The 24,889-nt window shown below is 46.0% G+C and overlaps 1 protein-coding gene and 1 long non-coding RNA gene across 3 annotated transcripts in view; one reads left to right on the plus strand and one right to left on the minus strand.

The window, feature by feature from the left end:
• SLC1A4 (solute carrier family 1 member 4) overlaps positions 1-2,107 on the minus strand; it is a 39,711-nt gene extending 37,604 nt beyond the window's left edge. The window contains exon 1 of the mRNA XM_028722028.2: positions 1,270-2,107. Coding sequence (XP_028577861.2) covers positions 1,270-1,805 — 536 coding nt within the window. The 5' untranslated portion in view covers positions 1,806-2,107. The remainder of the gene's footprint in view (positions 1-1,269) is intronic.
• Positions 2,108-2,291: 184 nt separating this feature from the next.
• On the plus strand, positions 2,292-10,771 carry LOC144327335 (uncharacterized). 2 transcript variants are annotated; one of them, XR_013392421.1, is made up of 2 exons: positions 2,292-2,468; positions 10,367-10,771. It is a non-coding gene; the product is annotated as an uncharacterized LOC144327335 (long non-coding RNA). The 2 variants fall into 2 exon arrangements; XR_013392420.1 differs by lacking the exon at positions 2,292-2,468 and adding an exon at positions 2,616-3,115.
• Positions 10,772-24,889: the final 14,118 nt, after the last annotated feature.

Consider the following 24,889-nt stretch of genomic DNA (forward strand, 5'->3'; position numbering starts at 1 on the left):
CAATGGCCAAGCTCTCAAATCCTTATTTAATTCTCTTAATCTCAATAACTGGCACTCATAGCAACACACTAGTTCCCTAGCTCCAAGTACCTTTTATGAAGACCAAGGTTTCTAACTATTAACAAACTGCCCAGAGAGGAAGGCTTGAGGACAGTAGCCTAGAGTGCGCATGCCACTTTATTTTTTTAACCGGCAGGAATGTCCAGGGTTCTAATCTCGAAATGTCAGTCACGTCTGGAGTTCCACGGAGTCTGGCAGAAAGCACACTAGGTTAGCAAAGTCAAAACAAAAAAAATTCCTTCCAGTAGCACCTTAAAGACCAACTAAGTTAGTTCTTGGTATGAGCTTTCGTGTGCATGCACACTTCTTCAGATACACTGAAACATAGATCCTTCTATATAGTGAGAAGGTGGGGAGGGGTATTACTCAGAAGGGTTGTGGGAATGGGTGATTGGCAGATAGCTGTGATGAGCCTGTTGACGACTCTTAACGACTGCAATAGGTCTTACAGGAAAAAGCAAGGGGTGAGAAGGTGAAAAATGGCTTTGTCATGTATAATGAGATAAGAATCCAATGTCTTTGTTCAGACCAGGTCTCTCCATGGTTTTAAGTTTGGTAATGAGTTGCAATTCAGCAGCTTCTCTTTCCAGTCTATTTCTGAAATTCCTTTGTACTCCCAATCCTGGGAGATTGAAGTGTTCTCCTACTGGTTTCTCTGTCTTGTGATTCTTGATGTCAGATTTATGTCCATTTATTCTTTGGCGTAAGGTTTGGCCTGTTTGTCCAATATAGAGAGCTGAAGGACACTGTTGGCATTTGATGGCATACACAATGTTAGACGATGAGCAATTAAATAGTCCCGAGATGGTATGTGTGATGTTGTTGGGGCCAGTAAGAGTCGTTAAGAGTCGTCAACAGGCTCATCACAGCTATCTGCCAATCACCCATTCCCACCACCCTTCTGAGTAATACCCCTCCCCACCTTCTCACTATATAGAAGGATCTGGCAACTTCTGTTTCAGTGTATCTGAAGAAGTGTGCATGCACATGAAAGCTCATACCAAGAACTAACTTAGTTGGTCTTTAAGGTGCTACTGGAAGGAATTTTTTTTGTTTTGACTATGGCAGACCAACACGGCTACCTATCTGTAACTAGGTTAGCAAAGGGCTTTTTTTAAAAAGAAACCCCGCATAGATGCTACTCTCCCCAAATGGGAGACTACGAGCCAGGAAGACAACACACGTGGCATCCCCGAGTTTGCTCCTTACCTCGCCAAGTCCAGGAAAGAGTCCACCGTGTCCTTGCCGGTGTGCGCGGTGTCATCCAAGCCCAGGGAGTTTTTGTTGAGGCTCCCGGCGCCCAGGCCGGGTTTGATGATGAAGGCCAGGGCGACGGCGAGGGCTGCGGCCAGCAGGGTGGTGATCAGGAAATAGGCGACGGCGATGCCGCCCAGCTTGCCCAGCGAGCGGGTGTCGAGGCTGGCGGCGCCCGAGACCAGGCTGCAGACCACCAGCGGCAGGATGATCATCTTGAGCATGCGGAGCAGCATCTCCCCCGGGAAGGCCAGGTAGGCGACGTGCGCCGGGCTGAGGTGCAGGCGCCGCACCAGGGTGCCCATGGCCACGCCGAGCAGCACCCCGGACACCGTCAGGATCACCATGCAGTTCCTCCTCAGGAAGCCCCCCAAGCCCCGCAGCTGGAGGAGCTTCAGGCGGGGCCGACGCGCCGCTTCCTCCCCGGCCTCCAAGCCCGACACCACCGTCGCCTCCAGGTAGCCATTCCGGCTCTCGTCGGGCTTCTCCATGCTGGCCGGCGCGCCGAGACGTCGGCGGGCGACGAGGGACGCTGCCCGGGGAGCTTTTCCTCAGCGCTGCTCGCCCTTCCCGGCCGGAGCGACAGCCTCGCCTGGCCAAGCGTCGCGCGCGCCCTCGCAGCGCCTTTTACGCGCGGCAGGCAGGCAGGCAGGCTATGCGCTCGCCGGCTGCAGCGGCTGTGAGGGGCAAGCAAGGTGGGCAGCGGCGCCCGGCTCCGCTCCTCGCCTCTCCCCGCCAAGCCGGATGATGCAAGGCGAAGGCGGTCTGGGCTCAGCTGCTCCCGCCGCCCCTTCCCACTCGGAAGGCTCCTCCCCTCACACGCGCCCCCTCCCCGCTTCTTTGGTACAGCTCATTGCGCTGCAAGTGGAGGGGCTGAACCCCGGACTCCGAAAAAAGAAGCAAGAAACGGGGGGGGGGGGGGGGAGTTGTCGGGAGGGTGGAGCCAACTAGGCTGGCGGGGGGCAGAGAAAGCCGGAGCGGCGACTGCGCTTTGAACCCGCTGTCAGCCGGGGCGGAAAGGCAGACTTTCTCCCTCGTCCTTTGCCCGGCCGCCCGTGCTCCCGGGATCCCACCGGGGAGGCGGAGTGCTGAATGCCGTTACAGTTTTATTTTGGGCGCCTCCGGTCTCCTCCTGCTGCTTTTCCCCATAAATGGTGAGGGAGGCGGCAGAAGGTAGCGGCGCGCGTCACCTTCTATCCGAGGCGCGTGGAAGCGGAATGAAGCGGCTGGCAGAGAATCGCGGGGGGGGGGGGGGCGTAATGAGGCCGAACCACTTCTGGAGACGGGGGGTGGGGGGCGCATTGCAATGGCCGCACGCTTTTAAAATAAGAAACTCCCACTTAATAATAATAATAACAACAGCAACAACAGAGAAAATCTGGTCGCCGGGCGACCCCCTATTTGCAGGGTGGTTTGAAAAAGCAGGAGAAAGGTCCAAGGATGGTCCTGTGGTCCAAGGCGACCTGTGCAAATATCGTGGTCAGCAATGGTGCGGCCCTTTGTGGGCAGCGGGCGAGGCCCAATCGCCGCTCATCCCGTGGAATCCCATCCAATCCGAGAAGGGATTCCCTGATAGTAGTGCGGGCCACATTCGTGCGTCAGCTGCGGCGAGCAGCGGAGCCCGCTCCCAGGTTGGCATCACTTGGATGGCCGCGGAGGGCGCCCCGGGGGCGCTGCCCCCTAACTGGGCGTCACGGAGGAGCAGCCGCCGCCACTGTCAGGCGGGAGAAGCCCCGGGGAGGTTTTTGAGGGGCCTCTGGAAGCAGCCCCCCCTCTTCCCCGCCCGCAGCCCCCAAAGCAGGTTAGCAAAGGGAACTGGACCCACCTGGAGGGAGAGAGCCAGCAGGCGACCCGAGGTGGCTGTGCCTTAGGTTCCCCCGCACGACAGTGGCAAGAAGCGGCTATGATTGTTTTTATTATTGGTTGTTAGCTGCCCTGAGCCTGGTCTTGGCTGGTGAGGGCGGGGTATAAAGAAAAATTTATTATTATTGCCTCCGGAAGCAAAAAGTTCCTCTTAGCATTTTTCATTTGGGTGAAGAAGCTGTGATTCCTGCATTGCAGGGAGTTGGGCTAGACGACCCTTGGGATCCCATCCAACTCTACAGTGATATGATTCTATGATGGGGAATGCGAGTGGCGCTGTGGTCTAAACCACAGAGCCTAGGGCTTGCCAATCAGAAGGTTGGCGGTTCGAATCCCCGCGATGGGGTGAGCTCCCGTTGCTCGGTCCCTGCTCCTGCCAACCTAGCAGTTCAAAAGCACAAAGTGCAAGTAGATAAATAGGTACCGCTCCGGCAGGAAGGTAAACGGCGTTTCCGTGCACTGCTCTGGTTCGCCAGAAGTGGCTTAGTCATGCTGGCCACATGACCTAGAAGCTGTACGCCGGCTCCCTCGGCCAGTACAGTGAGATGAGCGCCGCAACCCCAGAGTCAGCCACGACTGGACCTAACGGTCAGGGGTCCCTTTACCTTTATGATGGGGAAGAGTCATTGCTCCATGAGGAGAGCGCCTGCCTTGAATGTGCAAGGTCCCAGTCTACATCCCCAGCTTCCCCTTCCTTAAGCTCTGGAGAGCCACTTCTAGTCAGTGTTTGGCAATACAGAGATGGGTGGACCAAGTGCAAGGCAGCTTCCTGTGGTCCTGTGGTTGGCCATCGCTTGGGAGAGAGCCAGTGTGGTGTACTGGTTAAGAGCGATAGACTCGTAATCTGGTGAACTGGGTTCGCTTCCCCACTCTTCCACATGCAGCTGCTGGGTGACCTTGGGCTAGTCACACTTCTCTGAAGTCTCTCAGCCTCACTCACGTCACAGAGTGTTTGTTGTGAGAGAGGAAGAGAAAGATTGTTAGCTGCTTTGAGACTCCTTAGGGGAGTGATAAAGTGGGATATCAAATCCAAACTCTTCTTCTTCTTCTTCTTCTTCTTCTTCTTCTTCTTCTTCTTCTTCTTCTTCTTCTTCTTGGGCCCCAGTGTCCATAACTGCAAAAAGCAGCTGTCTCCACTCTACCCTTCGAGGTGGTAAGGAGAGGAAGATTGGGCCTGTTAAACCTGTATTTTAAATTGGTGGGGTTTTTTCCTATTATGTTTTTACTGTAAGTTTACTAGTGTTAGCCGCCCTGAGCCTGGCTCTGGCCAGGGAGGGTGGGGTATAAATAAAATTTATAATAATAATAATAATTAAAGCCAAACCCCGATCACTGCGCTGCCCAGAGAGAGGGCAAAAATGATGGCAGCTGCTCCCCATAGTCCGCTGCTCCTTGGTCTCCTATTCAGACAAGCAAATGGGAGAGGCAGTTGCAAAGAACAGCCGCTGCCTCTGTTCTCTTCTCCCTCTGGGTGGCGAGGCAGAGGCAACAGGGCCTAGTGCACCCAGTGCCAATTTCTGCACCACCAAGAGATGCAAGGGACGGTGGCTGCTGCCTCTCCTCTCTCCCAGAGTTGGAAAGTGGGCCTAGACTGGTCCTCTCCAGGGCACTGGAGAGCATTCAGGCAACTGGAGGCATTCCAGACACTCCTTTTGGGTAGCACAGCAGGACCAGGACCAAGCATTACACTGCCCAGAGAGCTTGCTTGAGGCTCAGGGCAGCAGTCTTGTTAGAATAAAGTTATAAACTCAAACGAAAAAGCACCCACACACACCCCGCAGCCAGCTTAGCCCTTCGAGGCTCAGAGGAAGTGTACCTGGCTGCATGGGCTTGCACCTGAGCAAGTAGAAGGGCAGACCGGAAGCCTCTCCCGCTTGGCCTCTCCCGCTGGGCACCCTGGCAGGGAGCCACTGAATGAGCAAGGAGGAAAGGCATGGGGGCAGGGGGCACTAAGGGTCTCCCAAAACCGGACCATGGTAATGAATTTAATCCGGGAGTGAACTCCAAGTGCTTCCAGATACGCTTATTGTCATAAACAGGTAATATGATCCGACCCAGTCCCTGCGATCGCCACCTGAGGCCCTTCTTTGTCTGCCTCCTCGACCAGAGGCCGGGAGGGTGGCAACATGAGAAGGGGCTTTTTCTGTGGAGTGGAATGCTGTCCCCAGGGAAGCTTATCTGGCACCTTCATTACACATCTTTCAGCGCAGGGGGAAAAAAGCTCCTCTTCAACCAGGCCTTGGGCTGATTAACATCCTACGTCCTTTTAAATGTGTTTGTGGGAAGAGGGAGATAGTTGGTTTGTTTCTGTTTTTGTTTTATCGTGTATCCTGTGTTCTCGTTTTCTAGTTTCATGTTGTGAACTGCCCTGTGATCTTCAGATTGAATACAAATTTAACAAATGATGATGATGATGATAATAATAATAATAATAATAATAATAATAATAATAATAATAATAATAATTCAGATATTACAGATGGTTCATTGTCAACAGGGGTGGGTTGTTGTTTTTGCTAATTTATTGGATTTCCCCCAGAATAAGTAATTCCATATTTCATGGGGTGAGGGCAAATACAGGCTGGCATTTTGATGCCACTCATGTAGACCCTCTGAAAAACTTCCTTGCGTGAGAACCCCCCATTCCACAATAAGTATCTACCTGGAAGCAGATGCTTATTTGAGTCATGATCTACTTTGTGTCGTGATCTATAGTCTTGCTAGCACATAGGTAATTATAAGGTTACCAGACGTCCCCGTTTCCCAGGGGCAGTCCCTGGATTTACAAATGAGTCCCCTGCCAAAATCCTATCATTCCTACTGAAGTTGAAAATTGTCCCTGGATTCATTGATAAAAATCTGGTAACCTTTGTTGTTGTCGTTTAGTCGTGTCCGACTCTTTGTGACCCCATGGACCAGAGCACACCCGGCACTCCTGTCTTCCACTGCCTCCCGCAGTTTGGTCAAACTCATGCTGGTAGCTTCGAGAACGCTGTCTAACCATCTTGTCCTCTGTCGTCCCCTTCTTCTTGTGCCCTCCATCTTTCCCAACTTCAGGGTCTTTTCCAGAGAGTCTTCTCTTCTCATGAGGTGGCCAAAGTATTGGAGCCTGAGCTTCACGATCTGTCCTTCCAGTGAGCACTCAGGGCTGATTTCCTTCAGAATGGATATGTTTGGTCTTCTTGCAGTCCATGGGACTCTCAAGAGTCTCCTCCAGCACCATAATTCAAAAGCATCAATTCTTCGGCGATCAGCCTTCTTTATGGTCCAGCTCTCACTTCCATACATTTCCATACATTTCCCACTACTGGGAAAACCATGGCTTTTACTATACTGGTAACCTTAGGTTATTATAATTAACCATCCAATGAACTGGGTAATGGGGAAGGTACATGATGTCTACTTGCCTTTGGAGAGCTAATTCTGTTTTAGAATTATAACCTCATGCCAAGATATTTGAATCGCTGTGGCACAAATTCCCTTCTACAATTTTTTTTCATATTGAATTATAATTTTTCATCATTTTTCATAGCAGGTTGATAATAAGTCACCAGCACCAGCCACAAATTGTGTTCCCATCTAATGTCAAGGTGCACAAGTGGGTTTTTTTGGGCACTTTTGGCAGAGATTCACACATACAGATTTGTGCTGTACGAATTAATGATGACCCTCACTAAAATCAGGGTCTTTGAACATTCCTAACATCCTGCCATAGCCTAGCAATCATTAACTTCCCCATATTACATTTTTATAATTTTTATCATAATCCCACTTGATCCTTTCTCGCTGCCAATGGTCTGAATCTGTTTAGTTTCCCACACCTTGTGGAAACATATTTTGAGAAATGCAGCCTTGCTTTCAAGTAGTTTCAGACAGCTGAGCAGATATTACTTCATTACCCAAACATCATGGATAAACATAACAGAAAACATTGATTGATCTGAGGTGAATATTTAATTTCCACAAAGTCACAGTGTTCTCTGCAGTGTGTCGGCCAGGTATTGCACAAATGAGAGTTTGCAGAGAAAGAAGATAGTTGGGGTTTGGATTTGCATCTGCAAAAAAAAAAAACAAAAAAAAAACCCTGACAGAAATGAGCTTCTGACCAATTAACCTTTGTGGGCTATGCTTTCATTAAAAAACCCAACTGTGTTGCAATTTTTGCTTCCAAAACTAACGAACTAGATAAAGAAGATTCATCTTGGGGAGCTTTGAAGACCCGTAGCAACCCATCCAGTCAACCAGTGTTGTTACCTTGCTACGCTTGTCGCCTAATCTGTGCAACAGCAAGCAGGTCATCTGAATACTGGTGGTGAATTGGTGACCATGAACAACACTATCCTACCTGTGCACAAACTTTTCACTGTCCCCTCTTTTCCTCTTGCACATATCCTTCATTTATGTTGCTGTTTCTCAGGCCTGTCTTCCTTTACAATGACCCTTCCTGAGCTCCCTGCCGATTTGCTTCCTTATCTCACCCTTCTTCCTTGACTTTCCAGTTCCTGCCTGCAATGCTGCTTCTTTCTTTGGGTTTGTTATAAGCAAAGTGGCCTTCCATGGTTCTATCACCAAGAGGCCAACTTGCCTATGATGCCTGATTTGATTTAATTGATTTATTATAGGTATTTCTTTGCCGCTTTTCATTCACATGAACCGCATAGCTGCTTACAAACAAAAAATAAAAATAGCAGAATAGATCACATAGAATAATTAACAAATCATCAGTATAATGATTACAAATCATCAGTAAACCGATTAAAGGTAAAGGGACCCCTGACCATTAGGTCCAGTCGTGGACGACTCTGGGGTTGCGGCACTCATCTCGCTTTATTGGCCGAGGGAGCCGGCATACAGCTTCTAGGTCATGTGGCCAGCAGGACTAAGCCACTTCTGGCGAACCAGAGCAGCGCACGGAAACGGCGTTTACCTTCCCGCCGGAGCGGTACCTATTTATCTACTTGCACTTTGACGTGCTTTCGAACTGCTAGGTTGGCAGGAGCAGGGACCGAGCAACGGGAGCTCACCCCATCGCAGGGATTCGAACCGCCAACCTTCTGATCGGCAAGTCCTAAGCCCTGTGGTTTAACCCACAGCGCCACCCGCGTCCCTAGTAAACAGATTCCAATCTACATAACACAAAGCAAAACAACAACAAAGCTAATCAGCACATTTACAATGAAAGTCATTTTAGAGGATTTACAAAGTACTGCCACAGTCATAATATATATATAAAATTAACAACAGGAGCCTTTTCCTTTTGAAGATTGCAGTGTGTAGGGCACATCAGGGGACAAAGGATTAAATCCTCCTACCCTACCCTCTTTGATAAGGTCCTGATCCTCCTTAGAAGCCACCCAGAGTAGCCGGGGCAGTTAGATAGGTGGCATATAATTATCATCATCATCATCCAGACTGAGGCCCCTGTCTTGGCAACTAGGCAGGGTGTGGACCTTAGGGAGCAAGTACATAATTGACATAACCTGTAACTTGGCTCTCTGAGTTGTGGCTGGGTACAATTTCTTTTTCTTTAAATTGCATGTAACACAGACATTCAGAAGGGCTGGCCTAGAACAAGGCCCCGCAGGAATCCAAACATTGTAAGCTCTTACGTTTAGCCCAGGATTTAATAAAATGCTTGTTTTTAAGTGGCCTCCTCCTTTAGAAAAACCACACCAAGCAGAAACGCCCTATTATGTACAACCTACTTTTTTGGCGGCTGCAGCTGGCAAGATTCGCTTTGAACTGCTGGCGTTGGACATTTGTGGATTTTCCAACATGGCTTTGATAAAAAGGACAAACCCCCCAAATGGCTTTTATGTATGCCCGGGAAAGGCTACTGCCTTTGGGTTGAGTTGAATCTTTTGCAATATGTAATAGTCAGGGGCAAGGATCCTTGGTGTGAAAATATCCATGCTATAAGTGCAAAAGAGTGTATTTATTTTTTATGCTAGGGAATGGAGGGTATGGGTGGATGGTTGACAGCTAAATCCTAATCCCATTCCCATGCTGTTTGAGCTCTCTGTTCAGTGACAACACTGACGCACACAATTAAGCTAATGGGATTTTTAAAAGGCCTTTCCAGAAGAGAAGCTTACGAGGCTGATGCTTTGCTTTTCATACATCTGCAGGCCCACACTGCAGACCTTTATATGAATGTAAGTTGGATGTACAAGACGGAAACACGTTATACATCCCTTGAACAACTGCTCTCCAACTACAAATTTGTAAAGTGATTAAAGGGGGAGGGATCCTCTTGCAAAGTCTGCTCCAATTTTTTAATCCTTGTTTTTAATCACAAATTACATTAAAGCTATAATAAATGCAAAGCATGGTCATAGTGGTAAATTTCAAAAACACTGGAGAAATTTCTGTTGCAAGAGGTCAAGAGGGGAGGGCAGATGGAGAACTGAGAGCAGAAAGCTTCCGCTAAAAATTCTAAAAAAGCCTTTCATTGCTATGAATTGAAAATGCAAAGAGCAAGCCAAGCCAAGCCAAACACAACTGGAAAGTTTGAGCTTGTTTGTTAAGGTCTTAGTAGTAGTCATTTTGGCCACACAACAGTCGTCATCGCCCCCCCCCCCCCCAATGTTGGATTTTAAATGGAAAACTTTGCAGGGGTAACCAGTTGTGGGACCTGTGGATGAGAACCAGACTTTAGAGATTGCAAGAAAGCAATGAGCTGGCAAATTGTTTCATCATTCAGTGGTAGAAAGTGAAGTGAAGAAAGGAAACAGATTTTGAGGAAACAATCCACTTTGCTGTTTAGGGGTATGAGGATAGGTGGAAACGATGTGATATGCAGACCCTCCAAGTGTCCCTATTTTCCAGGAACATTCCTGATTTAGAGAAGTTTCTGATTTGATTTCAGAATGCCCTACTTTTCCTTAGGATGTCCCTATTTTCAATGCAGAAATATTGGAGGGTATGGAGTTCTCTGACCCACAAGATGTCTGAAGGCAATCCTGTACAGGGAAGTTTTTAAATGTTTAATGTTTTATTATGTTTTTATATATGTTGGAAGCTTCCCAGAGTGGCTGGGGCAACCCAGTAAGATGTGTGGGGTATAAATAGTAAAATTATCATTATGGAATGGGACGTCCCTATTGTCATCAGAGAAATGTTGGAGGGTATGGATATGGAAGTATGTGTAGCTCTTCTTGTCTGACCTCAGCCTTTTCTGTTATCTTAGATGATTGTGAAACTTCACAACCACAAAAGGAGACTTTCTCAGAGACAGGTGGAGTCTCCTATCATCCGATTTCTCCTTTTTCTGTAACCTGCCAGAAGCTTAAAGGGGATTCCTGAAATGCGAAATAGAACTCTTTGAATGATTAAATCATTTAGAAATCCTGAAGCATTTCAACTTTCCCAGTATTAGCAAACTATCCCTTAATAACAACAACAACGAAAAGTTCTCATGGCCCAATGGGCTCTTTCAGCATCTAGTAAGTAACTCCAGAAAGAAGTTGTAGAGGCTCGTGGAAAAAGGAAATCATGAATTATGTGGGATTAACGTACTCAGCATGTTCAGAGACACCCACAACCACCACCCAAAACTCAAATGTTGTTCTGCCATAAATGCTCCTGCAAATCTTCTGTTGTGTTGTGTTTTCTGTTGGCTTGTTTAGTGATAGTTCACCCATTGTGGATTTTTTTATAAAAATGTTGCAAGCTGTTTTGGAAGGGCTTTCTCAGAAAAGGGGCTTTAAAATAATAAACAAAGATGGTGGCATAATCTTCTATGTTAGAGGTACATTATGTTCCGCTACCCCAACCTGACTGTAATTTGGTTCACAGACATCTTCAGAGTCCCACTTTTATAAGACATCTGAAGGCAGCCCTGCATCAAGAAGTTTTTAATGTTTGAAGTTTTATTATGTTACTATATGTGTTGGAGGGACGCGGGTGGCGCTGTGGTGTAAACCACAGAGCCTAGGGCTTGCCAATCAGAAGGTCAGCAGTTCAAATCCCCACAATGGGGTGAGCTCCTGTTGCTCGCTCCCTGCTCCTGTCAACCTAGCAGTTCAAAAGCAAGTAGATAAATAGGTACCACTCCGGCGGGAAGGTAAACGGTGTTTCCGTGCACTGCTCTGGTTCGCCAGAAGCGGCTTAGTCATGCTGGCTACATGACCCAGAAGCTGTCCCTCGGCCAGTAAAGCGAGATGAGCGCCGCAACCCCAGAGTCATCTGTAACTGGACCTAACTGTCAGGGGTCCTTTATCTTTACCTTTACCAGGATGAAGTGCAAGAAGCAAAAGCTTAGTCTGTCTGGGCTCTTGCTAGCATGGCACAAGAGGCTGACATCCTGTGTAGTGTACTTGGTGTGAGTGTTGAACCTGGAGGACCAGGGTTCAGATCCCCACACAGCATCTGAAGATGGCTGCATCCTGTGCCTACCAGTCGTCAGGCATTTATGTCATAGATATTGGGAAAGCAGGGGATGAGATTAACCATATCTGACATGATTGAACAGAACCTCAAAGCCTTGACTTCCCCCAAAGCAGCTCTGGGTTCCTTCCTGACTTGCCCACATCAGAGACGTACTCCAGCCTCTCTGTCACATTGTGCATGCACTTAAAAGACCTTGGCTCCAAGGTAAAACTTGACACAGAAATTAATGAATGGAAAAATAGGTTTTTAAAAATGAATGAAATATGGGTTGTCCCAAATTAAAGCCCATCGGATAATGTGATATCCCTTCATATGTTACAAAGCACTAAAGGATCAAGAAAAAAGGGGGGAAATCAAATCTGAAAAGGGCAGGAAAGATGCAGAAAGCTTTAATGGCTTGGAAAAATAGCCAAGGGGACTGGGTTGTCAGCTGAGGAGCCTCTCAGGAAAGAAGAACGAACGCCAGATAAGAAAGTTGAACTAAAGTAAACCCACAGAAAACAAACACTCCCCCAGCCCCGGAATTAGTAAGAAGGGGCAGCACTATGAAAAGAAGAATATAACATGAAAAATATTTCTTTGAAATGAAAAACACAGAAGAAAACCTGTGTGTTGTAAGAGGAAGGGGTATGTTGCTGTTGACCATGGAGAGAAGTGACAAAACAAAGTCAATTTTGTGAATCTGCGGCACTTTCCCACCTGCTGCCTCCTGGAAAGCTTTCAAAACCAGCTTGAGACAGGAAACGATGAGTTGCAATCCAGACACTTAATGGCCAGTTCTGGATCAAAGTTAAGGCCATGTTAATATGTCAGAGTTTCATGCTGCTTGGTAAATTTGGTGAGGTGTTGTTTTTTACAGTCTAGGACCCTCGTACCTACAGGATCGCCTTTCCTGGTATGTCCCACAGAGGACCTTATGGTCTTCAAATAAAAACATCTTGGAGATCCCAGGCCACAGAGAGGTTAGACTGGCCTCAACCAGAGCCAGGGCTTTTTCAGCCGTGGCCCCGATCTGGTGGAACGCTCTGTCACAAGAGACTAGGGCCCTGCGGGACTTGGCATCTTTTCACAGGGCCTGCAAGACGGAGCTGTTCCGCCTGGCCTTTGGCCAAGGCACAGTCTGACCCCCTCTCTCCTTCTGTAATCCTTATAGAGCTCTAACCCAATGGTTGCCATTAATTTGATTCTGAATTGATTTTAGAATGTATTTTAATTAATTGACTGTGTGATTTTATGTACATTCTGCTATTTTTACCTGTTAGCCGCTCTGAGCCCGGCTTTGGCCGGGGAGGGCAGGATACAAATACTACTACTACTACTACTACTATTATTATTATTATTATTATTAGGGGGAGGGGCACACAGTTGACTGACAGTTCCTTCTCACACCAACATTCCTCCCATGGCTTCAGACTGAATGATTGTGTTTATACAACCAAATACTATTTTTAAAAATGGAGTGTGGCAGACAAGAGAGTTTGTGAAGCAGCATAAGATATAAGCATCTGAATTGCAGTAGGGTGTGGTAGCAATGCAGTTTTTGTAAATCAGTAAGATGTTCAACAAGTGCAGGTTCCAAGGGGGTGAAAGACCACATGGGAAGGCTCCAACTAGATCAAAACCATGGGCAAACAACTGATGGATTGCTGCACTTTGTCATCTGAAACAAACATTCTACCATGAAATCTGAACAGTTGACCATTAATAATACCAACCAGGATCCTCTGCTAGGACTTTGTCCAGAGTGGGCTAAATAAACAAGTGGAAACCCACTGACCTAAGCCTGATAGTTTTTGTGGGCATTTTACACCTGTAAATTGAGGCGCTTCCTGTGTTTGACACAATCATTGAGGAACTAAAGCTCTTTGCTAGGACACTGAACAACTGTCAGCATTTCAACACACACAGCTTGTCCCCCACTCAGTAACAAACATTGGCAAGGAGAACAGTCAATAGTAAGTTGCTTCTCATTATTGATCATTATTCTTCAACCTCTGCAGAGGTAGCAGAACGCACCTGCACTTGAGCCCATTCACCCAAACTACCTTGGATCAGTCACCAATTCTTCCTATGCTAGGGTCCAACCCATATCTGTCCAGCTCATCAACAACTTTGCCAGAAAGCTACCTCATGATTTATCAGTCTCCTCTGAGCATCACTGATTCTGGACTATACGAAAACACCAATCTCTTCAGAACTTCATGGGCTTTAATATGATATGTCACATGGTGGACTTACTTAAAATTTTAAATGTAAGTTACAAAATGTAAAACTTTAAAAAGTCATTTTTAAAAAATTAATAGAATTAATTTTTTTCCAAAAAAATGTATTTAATATTTAAGAGCTTCCTGCAAAATCTCATCTTGAGATCTCAATGGGATCACATTATAAAAAAAATATTAATGCTTTGAAAGAATTCTTGTTATTACTTCATCTCATGAACATTACATGTATATCAAACAAAATTGGGGGGGGGGGGGACGACGACTTACACATGAAATGTGTTTGGAAACATTTATTCTTCCATTATTTATACTTTACACCAAACACTTTTCAAGAGCACATGTTGCACAGGTTTCTTTTTTGGTAGTATTAGTTTTGGCATATCTCAATCCTGGGCTCAGCTTTAAAGGTTTTTGTGTAGGCCAAAATTACCATATTTTTTTTGAGATTTCAAACCCTCCTAACTCAAAAATGGGATGAGATGAAAAACTGAAATTTGGATGGCATGAGGTAAAAAAGTTGGATCACTTGATATGGAAACACCCAGGCAGCAGAACTTACAGACATAAATTTGACACGAGGATTGCAATGTAGCCACAGGTAGATGAGATGCAGGCTATGATCTGAATTGTAATGATATATGTAGAATACGGATAAAACAGCAGACTAATTATCCATCTGTTGAATTTTAAAACTTTTCCCTTTAGCTGAACTCTGGAAAGTGTAGTCTGCGGACACTCATGGAATTGCTTAGTAGAATGCTGATCAAGGGAAAAACCCATTCCAAAGGGCAACAAAACAATGTAGAAGACATTTTAACATAGCCAGTGTTTTTCTGCTGACATAAACACTGTGGCCAAATCAACCTGTGGAGGAAGATTTGTAGGGCCACAGATTTACAACTACTTCATTCCTAGATAGGAAAATACTCCGACAGGGTATCTGAGATTCCGGGAAGGATACAGCTGAGGGATTACTGGGGAACAAATGGTGGGCTGGTTCCTAGGATCGAAAAGAGGCAGGTGAAAGGTCTAGCACTAGTGTGGATTGCCAACCACAGTATTGCCTGGGAGCGGCAGATATTGCAGAATGGCTGCAGTGATGCGGGTATGAACCTAATTACTGTCAGTCAGTCAGTCAGTTTTATTGCACATAGCCAAAGGCTGCCGCAATGTACACAGAATCATTCAACAATTACAAATATATATACTGGATTGATACAAAAAACTTAAAACTTTTATATTATCAAGACATTATCTACTCTAAAGGTAAAGGGACCCCTGACTATTAGGTCCAGTCGTGGCCGACTCTGGGGTTGCGGCGCTCATCTCGCTTTACTGGCCGAGGGGTCATGTGGCCAGCATGACTAAGCCACTTCTGGCAAAACAGAGCAGCGCACGGAAACGCCGTTTTAACTTCCTGCCGGAGCGGTACGTATTTATCTACTTGCACTTTGACGTGCTTTCGAACTGCTAGGTTGGCAGGAGCAGGGACTGAGCAACGGGAGCTCACCCCGTCGTGGGGATTTGAACCGCCGACCTTCTGATCAGCAAGTCCTAGGCTCTGTGGTTTAACCCACAGCGCCACCCACGTCCCTACCTACTCTAAACAGAGCTATAAAAGTACCTTAATATACAAGTTAAGACATTAAACAACAAAATTTATAAGCTAAAATTATCACGTGGCCTCTAATATATTAAAAAAATTATCACATGGCCTCTAATTTATTAAAAAATAATGTTAGTTAATACAATGTACAATTATATTCAGAGTTTGGTGATAAAGATTGAATATAGCTTGATTTAGATAGGGTCAAATAAATTCATCTCTTGGCTACCTTGGCTATATAATTTGCTCTAATTTTCCTAGCGGCAGTTGCAAAGAGTGCTACACGCCAGGTCACATACTTATTACTGACTTGGTAGGAAGACCACTGAGCAGGGCTGGCCCACCCGTCAGGCGAGGTAAGACCACTGCCTCAGGTCGCAGGATGCACAGGGGCAGAAGATCCCAATGTAGCTCTTTACTCAGCCCTTGTCATAGCTGTCAACCTTCCCTTTTTTTGCGGGAAATTCGCTTATTCCAGCGCCATTTCCCGCTGCTTCCTGCTGCTATCCCGGATTGTTCGATATCCCGTAGACTGTCCCCGGGACAGGTGAGGCTGCTGATCCCTTATTTTCAAATCTGAAAGTTGACAGCTATGCCCCTTGTTCCTGCAGTAGGTCTTCAGGCACCAATTTGTCTTGGGCTGGCCCTGCCACTGGGAGCCCCATGAAAGAGCTCAGGGGCGCCGACTTATAAAAAATATTGGGGGGCCCATACCGGGGTCCTGCCCTGGGAAGTTTTCTAAATTTTAGATGAAAATTAGTGAGTTTTAAAGTTTTTTTAAAAGTATTTTAGAGTCATATGATCAACATTAGAACCCCGAAAACTTGCAGTATCATCAACTTCCAAGCGCGCCTTTTTGGTAACAAATTTATCCATTGCAAACTTAATTCACAATACACTAAGAGACTAAAGTAAACGAATAAAATATAGTCATATAAAAGAGTCCACTAAACACTAAAGTCGGAACGCTAAACACGTCTGCAGCATGCACTGAACGAAACTATCCACACTGAATGACTGCGCCAGCAGGGTGGGCTTTATATAGCCGCGTCGTCGTAATGTCTCGAAGCGTCAAGGCGACGCGAGGTGGAGGATTCCAGGCGCTTCTGCTCCAGTCCTTTTGATGTCACCGCGGCCGCAGCGCTGGCCCGCCAGACTTTACACGAAGGTTCGCGCACCGGGACAAATTCTAAGTGTGCCCGCAGCACCGTAACACTATCATTAATTTTGTGATTTTACAAAGCATAATATAACTAATAATTTTCTTAAATTATTGGGGGGGCAGAGCCCCCCCAAACGAATTTTTGAGGGGGCTCGGGCCCCCTCAGGCCCCATGGAGTCGGCGCCTATCAAAGAGCTGGCTGTAGGTTTGGAAACAGCAGCAATAATCAACAGTAGAAGAATGGCGACGGAAGGTAATGGAATATGCAGAAATAGCCAAACTAACAGGGAAAATTCGAGAACAGGGCGAGGAAACATTTCAAAAAGAATGGGGGAAATTTATGTTGTATGTAGGAAAGATAAGATGAAATAGTGAAACCAGTAGAATTGGAACCAAACCTCAATAACGGGAAAGAGTAAGAAAAGTGATGGATAATGAAAATAAGAAGAAGCAAAATGTATAAGGAAACTAATATAACTAACAGTGGTGGTAAATGAATACAGACAGACAACAAGAATTGTATAAACGTGAGGACTTATTTGTTTGTGGACAAATATGGAAAACGAACAACAATATATAAAATGGAAGAAAATAATGCGATAAAATTATATGTGATATAAAAACCAGAAGAAGGAAGGAGGGAAGTCAGCTCTGAAGAGCAAGTATAAATGTAAAATGTAATACAATATGTGTATGTGGAGTATCTAATTGAAAAACTAATAAAGATTATTTGGGGGGGGGGGGAGAAAGAGCTGGCTGTAGCTTCCTCCCTTAATGTCAGGCTTAAATCATAGAACTGTAGAGTTGGAAGGTACCATGGGAGACATCGAGTCCAACTCCCCTACGATGCAGGAATCTTTTGCCCCACATGGGATTTGAACCCACAACCCTGAGATTACCATAAGTGTTTCATGCTTTGCCCTCTGAATCGTCCTCCCATTCCAGCATTTGCTTCCGGCCTCAGTATCTTTTTTGTGTCGCGTGACAGAGAGGCAGACTCCAATAAAGACAGGATACATTTTGAAAAAGTGACAAATTATCTTGCAATTGAAGAGTTAAAAACTGTTTTGCGTCCCCCTTTAAAACAAAAATACCATAACTTTATTTTATTTATTTATTAGATTTATATACTGCTCTTCATCATAAGATCTCAGGGCGGTTCATAGAATGAAGTACAGGATAAAAAAAGTAAATAATTAAAAACAAAACAGCAAAACAATAACCCCCTTTCCCACAGACACATTTAAAAGACTGTAGAATATTAATCAGCCAAAGGCCTGGCTGAAGAGGAAAGCTTTTGCCTGGTGCCTAAAAATATATACGGTGGTACCTCGGGTTACAGACGCTTCAGGTTACAGACACTTCAGGTTTCAGACTCCGCTAACCCAGAAATAGTACCTTGGATTAAGAACTTTGCTTCAGGATGAGAACAGAAACTGTGCAGCGGCGGCACAGCAGCAGCAGCAGGAGGCCCCATTAGCTAAAGTGGTGCTTCAGGTTAAGAAAAGTTTCAGGTTAAGAACAGACCTCCGGAACGAATTAAGTTCTTAACCCGAGGTACCACTGTAATGAAGGCATCAGGCAAACCTCCCTGGCGAGAGCATTCCACAAACAGGGAGCCACTGCAGAGAAGGCCCCGTTCTCATGTTGCCACCCTTTGGAGGAGGCACATGCAGAAGGGCCTCAGATGATGAACACAGAGTCCAGCACGGTTTATATGAGGAGAGGCAGTCCTGAGCCATTGAAGGCTTTATATTTCAAAAGCTGAGGAGGACATTTTCTCCTACCCAATGTGTATTTGATTTGGTCACCAAACTTTGTTTAAAAAGTACAATTCACACCCCTCTCCATAATGCCCTGTCTTTTGTCACCCAGAAGCCCTGCATTATTACATCCTTCTAGCTCCAGAGCTTTTGGTGTTTCCTTTCAGTCATACGGATGCTTAGGGGAAATATTTCTACTACACTTCGTGAGTCGTGCTCCTTTCCCTCCTCCATCCCTCCTCCTGTGCTTTCCAAACACGTTGTATCGTACTTATATGAGTCCTTCACACTTTAATCTGTTTCTTCCTTGCAACATCATCCTGTTATCTCTCCTGCACAGAATGGCGGCCTTGGTTCGGAGCAAAACACAAATGGGCAGCCTGGAGCCGACAGTGCCAAAACTTAGGTCTTTCTTCCTTTCCTGTTGGAATCATAGAACTGGAAAGGACAAAATGGACTACCTACGTCTGCCTGCATAGGAGCCAACGGCTAAGGTTCCTTCTCCCTCCACCCCAATATTTTATTCAAATTGGCTCCCCTGTCTGCCTGCCTAATCCCGCACTAAGGCAGGGTATATCCAGTGTCCCAGATTCCCCAAGAAAGCCTCGCCACTCCTTGGTGTGAAAGAGTCCTCAGTGTACTTAGGCATCAAATCCCCACCCCTCGCCCTCCCGCTAGTTCTTGTCTCTTTTCATATCCAGCCCAAATTCTCTGCTTTCATTTCACTGCTTTCCTTGGCTCGGCCTTAGCCTGTCTCACAGAGTTTCTTTCTGTCTAATAAGGCATGGCTGTCCTCAGTTGCCCCAGATTCACGTTGCTGAATACATCATTTCCCCAATTTCCCCCTTATCGCTAGAACATCAAGAGCCGATAGGTTACACCCTGCATATTCCTCTTCAAAAGCCCACTTCATTAAAGAGCCTTTCTGGTCAATCCTGCTCCCTTCTCATTCCTGTTCTCAAAACTCACAACTACACCAAGCACATTTGAAATATACTCAGAGTCCTGTAGTGATTTCATGCTTTTTATTGTAGCTTGGAAAACAGTGATTGAATTTCCCCCCAAACCTCAGGCTTTTACATATATTATTTACACAATGAGTCCCATATGATTGGCTGATTCTGCTTCCCTCCTGGAGCCTGATTGGTCTTTTTCCTGCAGACCAATCACTAGTTGCATTCTACGATCCTACCAACCTAATAGGCTGATTAACTTCCTCCTGGAGCCTGATTGGTCTTCTCCTGCAAGCCAATCAGTTGTCGCATTCTAGGATCCTACTTGCCTATTGCTCTAGGATCCAAGCTTAGTACTTAACAACATTTATTTGTTGTTATCTTTTTTCATAGCAAGATTTACATCCTGTCGTAATTATAGAGACAGACAGACAGACACATAAAGATATCTCCAGGGCAGCTTGCAACCAGTATTAAAATATGTATTCATTACAAAAGCTAAAACCCTTCACAAAACAATGTAAAAACTAAGAATCTAACACTTAATTTCTTCTGTCAGAATATTCAAAGCAGCAGCCAGGCAGGGCTTCTAGTCACTGGAATTCAGTTCCAGCACCTGTAGGTGGGCACCATTGCCATTCTAAGACAACAAAGAAGGTGTTCACGGTGAGTTCTGGCACCTCTTTTTCTAGAAAAATAGCACAGCAACCAGCTATACATAAATTAAAACAGTGTGCCATAATTATCAAGTTAAAATTATGTTGTTGTTTTTTAAAAAAATAAAGAGTGCAGATTTCTTTATAACAGCTGCCAAGCACCCTTGGTCCTTTCCTGGCTGACATTATACACAGGAGACATGGTCACAAACACGTCTGAAAAGTCATGACTATAAAGCAGGGCTAGAATATAACCAACAAAACCAACAGCATTGTCTTTTGGTACGCAGTGCTTGAAAGGGCTTGGGACTGCAGATCCGGACCCCGCAGCTGCCTGTGTTCTTACAACCAGCTGGCAGCTTCCTCCGCCTTTGTTGCACTGTTGCCCTTGTAGAACTCAGCAGGAAAAGGAGGGAGATAAACCTGGAATTAGTTGACTTTGCCCTTCAGTGGCTCTCGCTCCACCTCCTGGGGGGGTCTCCTCACCTTCTGGCCCACCAGACCCCCTGGGCTGCGGTACAGGGCAGCTGTCTACCAGCTCCACCTGGTGCGCAGGATGAGACCCTACCTGCCCGCGGACTGTCTCGCCAGAGTGGTACCTGCTCTAGTTATCTCCCGCTTGGACTACTGCAATGCGCTCTACGTGGGGCTACCTTTGAAGGTGACCCAGAAACTACAACTAATCCAGAATGCGGCAGCTAGACTGGTGACTGGGAGTGGCTGCTGAGACCACATAACACCAGTCCTGAAAGACCTACATTGGCTCCCAGTATGTTTCTGAGCACAATTCAAAGTGTTGATCCTGACCTTTAAAGCCCTAAATGGCCTCGGCCCAGTAGACCTGAAGGAGTGTCTCCACCCCCATCATTCTGCCCAGACACTGAGGTCTAGCTCCGAGGGCCTTCTGGCAGTTCCCTCACTGCGAGAAGTGAGGTTACAAGGACCCGGCAGAGGGCCTTCTCGGTAGTGGCGCCTGCCCTGTGGAACACCCTCCCATCTGATGTCCAGGAAATAAACAACTATCTGACTTTTAGAAGATATCTGAAGGCAGCCCTGTTTAGGGAAGTTTTTAATGTTTGATGTTTTACCATGGTTTTAATATTCTGTTGGGAGCCACCCAGAGTGGCTGGGGAAACCCAGTCAAATGGTCAGCGTATAAACAATAAATTATTATGATTATTATTATTACTACTACTACTACAGAAGAGAGGCTGAGCAGCACGGGGGCCATTGCTTGTTTCTGTGCCTCTTCCTCACTTTTCTGTTAGGTGTCCTCCTCTCAAGTGGAAATTACGTATTTCCTCAGTGTCTTGGGTTCAAGTATTCTGGTGCAGATTTGCTAAACACCTTGCTTGTATTTTTCACCCTCAGAAAAACACTCCTGTCCTCCTTCCTTTCTATTTAGAATCTGAGAGGTTACTAATTTTTCACTCTGAAGTCTACAGTTGGACAATACCTTTACAGCTGTGGCTCTTTGTTGCGTCAGTCTCCGGTTGCTTTTTTGCAGGATACGAACGCGGCAAACCCGGAAGTGTATACTTCTGGGTTTCACCACACGCGCATGCGCAGAAACGCTCTATCGCGCCACGTGCATGCGAAGAAAGCGGCGCTCTAGTTGTGGACTTTTCAGGGTGCAAACGGCACCCCGGAACGAATTGAGTCCGTAACTAGAGATACCAATGTATTAGGATCAACCCGAATGCTGCAAAATAACCAGAAAACTTTCAGTTCCCCAGGGTAGATACAGTATTAAAAAAGCAGGGTAACATCTAGCCCAATGAAAAGCTCTGGATAACTCAAAGGCTTGTGCACTATTTTGCCGCATTTTAGTTGGTCCTAATAAAGGTATTGTCCAACTGTGGATTTCCAAAGGTTTCTTTTTTCTTATGGCCTTTTTGTTTTCTCCATGTAACTTTTCGCCGGCTCCCTTGAGCTTATTATTCCATGGTCATTCCTTGGCTCACTCTTATGGGGAGTGGGAAATGGCTCCAGCCATGTGCTCCATTTTCATTCGTGTCACGTTGCTGCACACTTTGTAGGAGCAGCAGGCGGTGCTCATTGTCCCTTGTGCAAGATTGAAAGAGAGAGAAAGCTCTCTTGGGAGCCCCAGGATCCCCTGCTCCAAATGGCCTCATTCTCTTTCAGACCCTTTGCTGGCTTTGGACTTCGCTGAAAATCAGGCTTGATTTCATTTATTTGTTTGTTATTAAAATTCTATTCCACCCTTCCCCCCCAATGGAGCCCTGGATGGCAGACGCCAAAATCTTTAAAAACAATACAATTAAAAATAAAATAGGAATGCATTTTAAATGTTTAAAAACTAATAAAATATTTGTAAAAGTTAAGAACATCTAAAAACATTTGAAAGGTGTAAAAACCGAATTATTTCCCAAATGAGTTGTTAAAGGCTGGACTTTTTGCATACAGTTGCCAACTTTCTCCTTCTCTTGTCTGTCATCCATTTGTCCCAGCAGCTGTCAATTTGGGAGAAGCCAAAGATGGGAGGAAGAGGTCCTAGCCCCTGTGAAGGGACGTTTTGGATTCAGCGACATTTGCACCATAGTCTCCCTTTGCTTCTGCTTCTCTCTGTCTTTGCTTTGCCAGCTCCTCCTTCACTATCTTACAGCTGTACCTGCTTGTCTCAGGTGCAGAAGACAGGTGAACTAATATCAGTGTAATGGAAGAAGCAAAGATCACCAGTGTTGAAGCAATGATTCTTCAACACCAACTTCGCTGGACTGGTCATGTTGTGCGGATGCCTGTTGATCGTCTTCCAAAGCAACTACTCTATTCCGAACTTAAAAATGGAAAGTGTAATGCTGGTAGTCAACAAAAGAGGTTTAAAGACTGCCTCAAGGCAAATCTAAAAAAATGTAGTATAAGTAGAGTTTGGATTTGATATCCCATTTTATCACTACCCTAGGGAGTCTCAAAGCGGCTAACAATCTCCTTTCCCTTCCTCCCCCACAACAAACACTCTGTGAGGTGAGTGGGGCTGAGAGACTTCAGAGAAGTGTGACTGGCCCAAGGTCACCCAGCAGCTGCATGTGAAGGAGCGGAGACGCGAACCCGGTTCCCCAGATTACGAGACTACCGCTCTTAATTGCTACACCACACTGGCAACTGGGAAACACTGGCCTGCGAGTGCTCCAGTTGGAGAACAGCCTTGACCAAAGGTGTCATGGGCTTTGAAGACACTCGAACTCAGGACGCAAGGGAGAAACGTGCTAAGAGGAAGGCACGCTTGGCAAATCCACACCGTGATCAACTCCCGCCCGGAAACCAATGTCCCCACTGTGGAAGGATGTGTGGATCCAGAATTGGCCTCCATAATCACTTACGGACTCATTGTTAAAACCATGTTTATGGAAGACAATCTTAGTTGGCTACGAGTGATTGCCAAAGAAGAAGAAAAAGGAACAGCCTATGGAAGCATTCTGAACTGTATACCTTTGCACCAGTGTTTTTTTCTAAAAAAATGTTTAGGGGTACTCTCATTTTCCTACTCATATTGAAATACTGCCCCTCAATGAGGCCAAACTTAGATTCACAAGATGTTTAGGGGTGTGCGCCCCCCTGCACACGGCCTTGCACCAGCAAAACATTCCATTTTCGGGGTGGGGATGTGAAAACCAACGAGCCACTTCTCACAGCTTGTTGACGAGTGCGCAGTGACACCTAGTGGCAGAGACAGGCATATATCTTCTTCCTAGCATGCTCGTTTTTATGTACAGTACAGAGATTCATCTATTTTTGTTCAACTTAAGGAGACATTCAGACATCTGAAAATCCGCTTGCAGCCTGAAATGGTACAGTTTGGAAAGAGATACTGCATGTGATTCTGCTATTTGCACGGCTTGACTCAACCAAGGGAAAATATTGAAGAAGTTTGACTTAAGATAGCATATGTCCATGTGTATGTGCTACAGTTGTAGGAGAGAATATTTTCAGGTTTAAGATTGTCTTTTTCACTGCAATTACTATTCTTATTTCATTCACATTTTTCAGAGCATCCTGATGATGTAGTGTAATTGAAGAGGTTGTTACGGAAATTACGGGGGGCGCCACATCTTTAAAGTTGTTAAATGTTACAAATATTATGCCCGAATGTATCCTTTCGACTTGACAGCTCAGGGAAGATACCTAGCTTTATGAATCATATAAAACCAGCCCCTTTGCCAAGTTTCTCCATTCCGACACCATTTTGCCCTTGGAAAAAGGACTCTTTCCCCTTCCACCTCTCCAAGCTTGAAGACATGTATACACACCTCCTACCCCAGGAAATGCCCAGAGGTGACAATTGCTGGGCTCATTGTTCTCCAAGGCAAGCCAAATCTCATCACTGGACTTGCCTCAGGTTCCAGACATGCAAAAGTTCTATTGTACTTTGGGTGGTGGGTACTTAAGACATGTTTGCCTATGCTAATCTTATACAGTGGTGCCTCGCAAGACAAAATTAATTCGTTCCGCAAGTTTTTTCTTCTTGCGAGTTTTTCGTCTTGCGAAGCACGGTTTCCCATAGGAATGCATTGAAAATCAATCAATGCGTTCCTATGGAGACCGTCCGGGGACAGAGGGGAAGCGCCGTGCGCCTTCCCCTCTGTCCCCGGACCTGTTTAAAGCAAGGGGCAGAGGGGAGAAGATCGCTTCTCCCCGTTGCCGCCCCTTGGTTCAAAAGGGGTCCGGGGACAGAGGGGAAGGCGCGTGCGCCTTCCCCTCTGTCCCCGGAGATTGCGGGGCTGGCAACGGGGAGAAGCAATCTTCTCCCTGCCGCCCCTTGCTTCAAAAGAGGTCCGGGGACAGCGGGGAAGACGTGCTGCGCTTCCCCGCTATCCCCGGAGCTTGCGGGGCAAGCTTCGTTTTGCCAAGCAAGCCCATAGGGAAATGCGTCTTGCGAAGCGGCTAAGAAAACGAAAAACTCCTTCGTCTAGCGAGTTTTTCGTCTTCCGAGGCGTT

Source organism: Podarcis muralis, chromosome 3 (genome assembly GCF_964188315.1).
Source record: "Podarcis muralis chromosome 3, rPodMur119.hap1.1, whole genome shotgun sequence".
Taxonomy (NCBI): Eukaryota; Metazoa; Chordata; class Lepidosauria; order Squamata; family Lacertidae; genus Podarcis; species Podarcis muralis.